Source organism: Musca vetustissima, unplaced genomic scaffold (genome assembly GCF_032173495.1).
Source record: "Musca vetustissima isolate MV318-11 ecotype Yass unplaced genomic scaffold, APGP_CSIRO_Mvet_v1 utg160252, whole genome shotgun sequence".
In the NCBI taxonomy this organism is placed as follows: Eukaryota; Metazoa; Arthropoda; class Insecta; order Diptera; family Muscidae; genus Musca; species Musca vetustissima.
In genome coordinates, this window is record NW_026884635.1 from 47,931 (window position 1) to 57,861 (window position 9,931).

Sequence of the window (9,931 nt, forward strand, 5' to 3'; positions counted from 1 at the left end):
GGCTCCTACGAAACGGAATCCGTCTTAAATACCTCGGCTTCAGCCGGTAGTCTAAATATTTATAGAAAGATATAGTCTGCATCCACTTCCATAAGCAACGGCATACCATGTTCCACATTTTATTGAATGATATAAAGAAGATGCTCGAGTAGTGTTCGAAGAAATTATGGCATAACTGGTTTCATAACACTAATTTAATATACACTCATTACGAAGAATGCGGTATAATATGTTTAGTATAATGTTTTCATATGAATTTATTTTCTCCGCTAAAGGATCCTTTGCAAACGTCATTTTGGGTGGATCCAAAAATCTCAAATTTGTTTTAAGAATACTTCGGCAATCAATATTTAAATAGCATATCATGATATAGTTTTTACTTCAATGATTATTTAGGTTCAATATCATTCGAATACAATTGCTGTATAATTCAGTTCACTTTAACTGTAATTTAAATATGGTTATTTACACAAATATTATCAAATTAATATAGATGTCAATAGATTTCTCATCAGTAGCCACAACATTGCTGAAAAGGACTAGAAAGGGCATTGTTTCTTTTTCACCGATAGTTCCAATTCATATTTGTCTCATCCAGAATTTATATTAAAAGCTATGAAATAAACGAAATTTGCATTGCTTCAGCACTCCCCACATTAATGCTGTTGTCTCCGATTCCGATCACTTCCATTTGGAATTTAAACAAATTGAGTTAGCCATTTTTGTGTATTTTTTAGTAATTTTACGATTTTTGTTTTATTTCGTTTTTTTTTATTATTATTATTTTTTATAGTTTCTTTTATAATTACGAATTATAATAATAGTACTATAATTATTCATTAATTTTATTTATTCTTGTATTTTTATTTTGTGTTGTGTGTTTTATTATATTTATTTTCCTTTTTTTCTTGTTGCAGTTGTTGTTGTATTTTTTATTTACTTATTTTGTTTAATGCAATTTTTCATTCATCATTCAAAATATGCGGAGTTGTTTGTTTGTTTTTTAATTTCTTTTTATTTTCTTGTTTAACTATTTATTTTTATTTTCATTATTTTGTTAGATTACCTCTCATCAATGATTCATTATCGAACAGTGTTTTTTTTTAGCTTTTTCCTTTTTTGTTTTTGTTATTATTGTGTGTGGTTGCGCTGTTTAAATGTTTAAAAGTCTCTGTAGTGTCTCTGCAGAATAGTTGCTATTCTCGGTGACATTTTAATTTTGTATCCAGTTTGAAAATTGGCTATAGATCATCGGACATAAATGAATTTTGTGATTTTGATTCTTCTATTCGACGTATTTGCTGGCGTAAATACATAATCCTGGAAAAGAAATAATTGTTGTTAATTAAATGAAATTTTATTATTTATATGGGATGTGACAAAACTTACTTTTGTTCTTGCAATGTGGCTGTAATTTCAGTTATTCTAACTAAACTTCTCGCACATTTTAACTCGGCTGATACTTTTGTACACTGCAAATCTCCATATATGTGTGCTTCCTCTGAACATTTTTGCGCCTGATAACAAAGATATAAAAATTATTTACTAAATATTAAAAATTTAAATCAAAAAAAGAATATTAAAAAGTAAAAAATAAATATTAGAAATAGTGTGAATATAAAACAAGTGAAGAATTTCGATACCTCCAACACAGGTATACTGATAAAAATATATTAATATTAAATTCCTAATAATGGCGTAGGGGATGATATATACCAAGCAACGGCTCTGATTGGCTTTAACATGGCGAAGATCAGGCTTATCTTGGTCTCTCTTTCATCTCAATTGTGGACACTGACCTCCCCGCAGATTCACCTAGGGTAGCTATTTTTTCATCACCCGTTGAAATAGTGAGCTAATATGTACCGCGAGTTCACCCATAAGAACTACAAAAAATGGGTTGAGGTGTCGGGTTAGTTGCCCACACTCGGAAAACCCCTCCAATATGAAAAAGCAACGAAATAGAAAACCAAACCCCCCTAAAGTTGACGATGCCCGCAAACGTATAATGGACCACGATCTGTGAATCTGCCCTTGGAATGTGCGCACCTTGTACAGAACTCAAGAAGTACAAAGCCGATATTATTGCTATACAGGAAATACGATGGAAAGGGACAGGCGTAAAGTAAACCAGACGATTACGCACTGTATTATAGATGCCATATAACGAGACATGAATTTGGCTGCGGATTTATGGTTAACAGGAGAATAAAAGATCTCGTCTCCAGATGCACTCTAGTAGATGAGCGAATTGTTATAATCCGCATAAAAACAAAGTTCTTCTACATCAGTCTTATTTGCGCCCATGCTACGACCGAAGGCAAATATGAGCAGACCAAACGAAGACATATTTTATGAGCGCCTAAAAACAGCATATGATCGCAGCCCTAGCCATGACATTAACATTCTGCTAGGAGATTTTAATGCAAAAATTAGGAGGGAAAATATCATTGGTCCCGCCGTCGGAAAATTCAGCCTTCATGAAGAAACATCCGTCAACGGCATGAGGTTGATTGACTTCGCGGCAGCAAAAAACATGGCAGTTAGCAGCACCAGATGCAAGCATCTCCATATACACAAGGCCATCTGGATTTCTCCTGATCAAGCAACGAGAAATCAAATTGACCATGTTGTGATACACGGACGGCATTCATCCAGTGTATCCGAGCAGCGAATATCGATTCAGACCACTACCTTGTAGCAGCCAAGGTTCGCACTTGTTCGCACACAACACGGAAAATCGACGTCGAAAAACTGCTTGGGTACCAAAGACCACCATCAAGAAAGAAACCCGTGGTACGATCAGGAGTGTCGTAATGCTACTAATATGAAAAACGCAGCGTATAGGGCAACCCTGCAGGCAATAAAAACACGTTATGCGAGGGAGAATTATTGGGAAAAAAGGAGAAAGAACAAGAAAAACATGAGTGGTAGCAAATCGAGATGTTCAGGAGTCAGAACGAATAAGCCTGGTGACAGATACAGACAGCGTGAGGATCTGGAAGGAGAATTTTGCAAAGCTTCCTGTATCAAATACTAACGATCAAGAATATACCCCAGAACCAATAAGGGATGACGGTATAGATTGTAAACCACCTAGCCAAGATGAGGTCAGAGTAGCAATTACCGAGTGCCGATGGATTACAGGCCGAGCTATTCAAGACCAATGGTCAGATGCTGGTCAGGAGCATGCACCAGCTGATTAGTAGAATTTGACTAGAGGAATGCATGCCCAATGATTGGAACCTCAGCATCCTGTGCGTCCCGTGTACAAAACAGGAAACAAGACGATATGTACCAACTATAGAGAAATAAGTTTCCTTCCCATCGTATTTAAATTGTTATCCAGCGTGCTATGTGGACGACTGAAACCAATGGTCAGGTCAATGACATTATTGGACCATACCAATGCGGCTTCCGGCCTGGCAAATCCTCTATTGACCAGATTTTCACTCTGCGCCAGATCCTGGAAAAAAAAAACACGAAAAACACATCGACACATTCCACATATTCGCCCACTCAAAACATTTGACAGCCCTATTCGTTCAGAAGTGTTTAGCCATGTCGGCGTCTGGCATTCCTGCAAGATGAATACGACTATGCAGGATAACTTTAACTTGTACAATGTCAGCAGTTAATGTAAGTCAGCAGTTAATGTAAGTCAGCAGTTAATGTACGAGGATTCGGACAAGGTGACAGTTTGTCGTGTGACCTGTTCAACGTCCTGCTGGAAAAGGTCATACGAGATGCAAATCTGAACAGAAATGGCAAACTTTGTATTATCTTATTACTCAAAGCTTTTGACAATTCGTAGAAAATGCTAGCATCTTCCACATAGCCGTTATCTAAACCATCACATATTATGTTGACTACATTAACAATTGCTTCCTGCGTCCCACGCTGTACAACAAATTGAATTCTTCCATGTACGTCAACTGTCAATTTTATCAAATGATGACATTGGCTTATAACTATTAGTGTTGCACTCATTTCGACATTTGAAATCTTTAAAATTTTGGGAAATATCGACGTATCAACGATATAATTAACATCTTCGTGTTAACATCGTCATTCCCGGGACTTTTATTGATTTTTAAATAGGAAATGATGTCGAGAACCTCCTCAGCCGCAGTTTCAATGAATTTCATAGTTTAAATGTATTTTTTAAAAATGATCACCGTTAACATTTTAATCTAAATAACAAACTGGCTGTTTAAGTATATTGTGTAGCAGATTTTCTATTCCCTTCTCATATTCCATCATGATCCAAATCCTCAACATGTTTATGAGATTGGCACACAGTCAATCACAAATCTTAAATTATTTTTAACTGTCGCTATTGTAAACTATTGTATCTTACCTGTTTTTCTAATTGATCTGCTGCCCAATTGGTAACATGTGTTATTAGATCGGCTCTAAAATATTTACTTAATTTTGTCGAGATTTCAGGTCCTTGTGAACGACCAGCCTGTATTGAATTGGAAACACAACTTTGTAAAGTACTTAAAGAAGCTGATGTTGTACCATCCACTGTAAAGAAAACAACAACATTAATTCAATTTTTTTTAATTCGAAAGAGGTAACAAATAATTACTTACACTTTCTTTGTTGTGGATCTATTGACGAGCTACCACTTAAATCTAATTCCTGTGTTGGTGTCGGTGGTCCCTCACCCGGTATAACATTCATATTAACAACATTACTACTGCCAACTCCACTAACACCGGCACACATACCAACGCCGCCAACACCACCACCCGCACTACCAACAATTGCACCGGCCATATTGGCATTAGCTGATAACGACGAACACAGAACATTGTTGCTGTTGCCAACATTAACAGATCCGCCGCCCACCACTCCACCAACGCCAACATTTGTAGCGATGTTTAGTGGATTCATGCCAACAACGTTGTTACTATTTAAAACGACGTTGCCATCAACAGTCTTTAGTCCATAGGGATTAGTGCAGGAATATGATGAGGTGGCAGCAGCAGCAAGGCTTGTTATGGGCATTCCGCCACTATTCACATTATTCGCATGTGCCACCGACGCTGACGCATGCAGTGGGCCAGAACCACCACCCACAAGTGGGGGTACCGCCGCCGCCACATTGCCCGTTACTGCAGATGTTGACGATGTTATAGGACTTTTACTATAGCCCATGGGTGACATACCATGGGGATGTGTTAAATTATATAAGGGTGAGTTCATAGCGTTCTCCCTGGTAATGGCAACAAATAAGAAATATTAAAAAAAAAAAATAATTCACAAGTGGAACTTGAAAATAATGTGCATACCTTAAATTCATAACCTGCTGTGCTGATGCATGGTTATTATCACCCGGACTAGGCGATATGAGATGACCGTCAGGTGTATTTATATGATGATGAATCTGTTGTTGACGCATTAACAAAGCTGGATCCTTGGAGCCTTGCTTGTTTGGTGGGCCCGGAGCATTTGAGTTCAAATGATGATCCACTTGACTCGAAGATGAGGGGACAGGGGTCTAAAATACAGTTAAACAAAAAAATAGGGTTAAATGTTTATAGTTTCAAAAGATCCGCCGCCACACTTACATTAGGCGATCCAACAGCTCCCATATGAGTTTGATGTAATGCTGTGACAGCATCCAATTTCCTATGATTGCTGTTGTTGTTGCTATTACTGCCACTACTGGACATTGTATTGGCTGTCGATGGTATCGTTCCTGCTAGATTTGTTGTAGCAAGACCAGTTGCGGGTAACATAGTAGCTCCACCAACCACATGGCCAGAACTGTTGCTGCTGCCGCCGCCGCCCCCACCGATCACCACTGAACCACCAGCCACATTGGCTGCGGTATTCGGACATGTGGCCGGATAATGCATTGACGCGGACGCACCACTCGCATGTGATGCAGCTGCTAAACTGCTGGCATTAACAGAGGAAGATGTCATATTACTACTAGAGGCATTGGGATGTGAAGCTAAACGAGGCAATGCATTTGGTAATACCACCGCTGTTGATGGCAATGCTTGGTCGTTGTGTTGATTGCCACCGACATATGTTGTTGGAGTACCCGTTAATGAATAACTAGCTTCCGAAGTCGGTGTTGAGTCACCGGGACTAATATCCATATCTGGATTGTCAGCAATGCGCCCTGATGGGGAAAAAACGGAATAAGAGAAATATATTTAGATTTTAAAGTGTATTTTACATACCATCTATGCGTCTTCGATGATTTGGTGGTCCACTATCATTATCATAGTTCCACCTCAGTCGGGAATTGCCTCGAGAACTGGAATGTTTATATGCTGTGGGAGCAGAAAACAAAATCGTATTTATGAATACATATATTTTAGGGGGATAGGTTATGGTTTTACATACATGATCTAGAAAATCGTTCTTCGCGATCTCTATCGCGTTCCTTGTCGCGGTAGTCTTTTTCGCGATGCTGATCTCGCGCCAGATTACTGAAAATAATATTATTTATATTATTAAATTATAATCATTAAAATCAGTTATAAAGCGGCTTCGATTGGAGTACAGAGGACTGAAAATATGTTCCCAAGATTGGTTATATGGTTTTCAAGAGACCTAAGAACCTAATAAGAGTGGTTTGTTAAGTAAATTTTTTTTCAAAGAGGCCCCATATTCCTCGTGGTTTTACGAATATATATATATATATATTTTTTTTTTTTTGACTTTCATATTAATAAGGTAGGCATTGTTGGGCCTATAGCTTTGGATTTTAAGGAACATTTGCTCAGGTTCCTTTAGACGATTATATCTCGATTTTTAAACATGTTTAAATCTACATTACTTCATCACTACTTAAGAGGCTTCCTGACCATTAAGCGTGGATTTTTAAATAATATTTTTAGGGATTTCTTGACCATTAGAAGAATTTTGTTGAAGGATTTCCTGACATTTAGGCGTGGATTTTTAAAGAATATTTTTGAGGCATTTCCTGACATTTAAGCGTGGATTTTTAAAGAGTATTTTTGAGGCATTTCCTGACATTTAGACGTGGATTTTTAAAGAATATTTTTGAGGCATTTCCTGACATTTAGTCGTGGATTTTTAAAGCATATTTTTGAGGGACTTCCTGGTCATTAAGCGTGGATTTTTAAAGAATAATTTTCGAGGGACTTCCTGGTCATTAAGCGTGGATTTTTAAAAAATAATTTTCGAGAAACTTCCTTGTCACTAAACGTGGATTTTTAAAGAATTATTTTCAAGGAACTTCCTGGTCATTAAACGTGGATTTTTAAAGAATTATTTTCGAGGAACTTCCGAGTCATTAAACGTGGATTTTTAAAGAATTATTTTCGAGGGACTTCCTGGTCATTAAACGTGGATTTTTAAAGAATTATTTTCGAGAGACTTCCTGGTCATTAAACGTGGATTTTTAAAGAATTATTTTTGAGGGACTTCCTGGTCATTAAACGGTGGATTTTTAAAGAATGATTTTTGAGAATATTTTTCAAGAATTTAATGCGAATATGTCGTGGATTTTTTTTTCAAGGACATTTGTCATTATTGTCTTTGTCAATTAAGCTTGCATTTTTAAAGCATATTTTTCAAATAAAGCCAATAAAGCTTGCATTTTTTAAAGGATTTGGACCATTTAAGCGCGAATTTTTTTCAGGAATTTGGAGTCAATTAAGAATAAATTTTTAAGGATATTTTTCAAAAGATTTGGAGGCAGTGAAACGTGAAATTTTAAAAGTTTTTTTCAAGGATTTGAAGTCAATTAAGCGTGTATTTTTAGAAGACATTTTTGATGGTGTGGCATACATGAAACGAGGATTTTAAACAATAGTTTTGAAGGACTTGCAGAACATTAAACTTTAATTTTTAAAGAATGAACTTTAACAAGAGTCCACTAACTATAGAGTTTAACAGACTATTAATTTGGATTTTTAAATAATATTTTTGAACGAGTCGATTTTCAAAGACTAGACAACCAATAACCTTGGAGTTTTAAAGGATATTTCTCAATGGGCCTACAAATTCTAAAGTTTAGAGATCATTTTTCAGCGGATTGCAGGACAATAAGAGTTGCAATTACCCATTTTCAACTTACCGCTCACGTTCAATCCATTCCTTTGGTTTTTCCCATTGTGAGACTTCTGTTTTACAATTATAATAATACATTTTTCCTAATAAAAAAGAAGAACAAACACAATCAAATTAAAGACTGAAAAATACTTCTTAAAACCAACCATACAACTTACCCGAAGAACTAACATGTTCACTCCAATCACCACATCGGGCGATACGTTCACCTCGATCATTACGATCACCACTGCCGCCACCACCACCACCTCGATCGCGATCACGATCATCACCGCCTCGTGCACTGCGATCGCGATCACGATCTCTGTCACGATCGCGATCACGGTCTCGTTCACGATCCCGTAGCGAGTCTCGATCACGTTTGCTGTCCCTTAAATCACGATCTCTGTCGCGATCACGATCCCGATCGCCACCACGGTCTCGATCGCGATCATCCGAGCCAGAACGTTTATCGCCGGAAGAGCAGAGCTTGGCTCCGCTTACACTTCCGCCGCCACCACGACGATCAAGCCTGTCATGATTGGTGCGATGCGACTCAGAATCTCGATCACCACGTCGGTCACGTTTGTCTGTGGAAAGAGAGGAGGGAATTAATTTTTTTTTTGTCTAATGAATGGAAAATTAAAACGTACCTGAATATTTATCCTTTTTATAAATATCACGATCCCGATCTCTCATTTTTTGCATATAGCTGAAACGATCACCACCTCGATGGTCGCCACGATCACGTATATCGTGTGAACCACCGTGTCCCCTCGATGATGGTGAATCTATTTCAGGTGATTGTGATCGATACGATGAACTATTACCATTGTTTAATGGTCCACCACCAGCTGGGGAAAGGTCGCGATCGCGATAGTTTGATGAGCGATCACGTTCATAGTCTCGTTTTGAGCTGTATTTGGAACTCTGTACATAAAAAAACAATAGAAAATAAACAAAAATTAAATTATGTTTCATTAGGTATTCCAAAAAAATATATATTCATATCAGATTTTTTAGTTTTGGGTGACATAAATAAATGAAATACAAAAAAAAAAGAAAAGAGAGAGGCGCCAATATATTCAAATGATTTCAAATGTGTGTGAGTTTCTGGTGAGGTGTGGTGTAAAAATAATTGATAACTAGTGAGAATATAAATAAAAAATGAATTTAAATGAGCATATCCGTTTACAAGCGAACAGGGTTTGAAGAAAAGAGGACAATTTTGATTGAAAGACTTTTAAGATTGATTTTAGACACATTACTTAGACCCTGCTGTTCGACTGCAATGGAGAATGAGATTTTCGCATTCTACAAAAATCATATTTAAGAAATTTTTTTTTTTCAAAGTCTAAAAAAACAAGCAATTTGGAAATAGAGCAAAACTGAAAACCGGGGGGTATACAAAAGTAAAACAAAATAAGTTTGAAAGTATAACAACAAACAAATGTGGTGAGTGGTGGTGTTGTAAGCAGTGTAAGGTTCAATCTGTTATCCTGCAAGAATGACCACTACTACTTACATCTACGATGCGACACAGTCCGACAGCAGCAGCATTTTTATTACATTCAGCTGCCAGTGTTGTTGTGATATCGAGTGCAATACTATTTGTGGCAGACATAAACAACTGTGTGTGGCAAGAATAGTTTAGAGGAGGAGTTTCAAATAATCCCCCTTCTTGATTGTTTTGAAGTTCTATATATGTGTTTTTTTGTTTGTTTTTTTATTTTTTATTTAGTTTTCAGCTGCACAATATATGATGATTAGATTTTTTGGATGATCAATTTGAGTTTCGAGAAAAACGTTTTTTTTTTTTCAATTTGCTGGCTTTATCGGTTTTTTTTATCTCACGCATTTACTTTTTGACTCAAATGAAAATGTTTTG

At 36.8% G+C, this 9,931-nt stretch overlaps 1 protein-coding gene across 1 annotated transcript; it reads right to left on the bottom strand.

The window, feature by feature from the left end:
* Positions 1-1,224: 1,224 nt before the first annotated feature.
* Positions 1,225-9,679, bottom strand: LOC133331668 (WW domain-containing adapter protein with coiled-coil homolog). Its single transcript, XM_061540048.1, has 12 exons — positions 9,569-9,679; positions 8,697-8,973; positions 8,223-8,633; positions 8,072-8,147; positions 6,370-6,455; positions 6,204-6,296; positions 5,580-6,142; positions 5,301-5,509; positions 4,599-5,224; positions 4,361-4,530; positions 1,390-1,517; positions 1,225-1,320 (listed from the first exon to the last, which is right to left on the bottom strand). Exons 1-12 carry the CDS (start codon positions 9,665-9,667, stop codon positions 1,242-1,244), a joined length of 2,817 nt encoding a protein of 938 aa, XP_061396032.1. The 5' UTR covers positions 9,668-9,679; the 3' UTR covers positions 1,225-1,241.
* Positions 9,680-9,931: the final 252 nt, after the last annotated feature.

What these genes read in the sequence shown, in the direction of transcription:
- LOC133331668 (XM_061540048.1), bottom strand. Translation starts at nt 9,667, where the DNA reads ATGTCTGCCACAAATAGTATTGCACTCGATATCACAACAACACTGGCA. An exon ending in GACTGTGTCGCATCGTAGAT is followed by an intron (nt 8,974 to 9,568) that starts GTAAGTAGTAGT and finishes TTTTATGTACAG; the next exon opens with AGTTCCAAATACAGCTCAAA. An exon ending in AGATCCACAACAAAGAAAGT is followed by an intron (nt 4,531 to 4,598) that starts GTAAGTAATTAT and finishes TTTTCTTTACAG; the next exon opens with TGGATGGTACAACATCAGCT.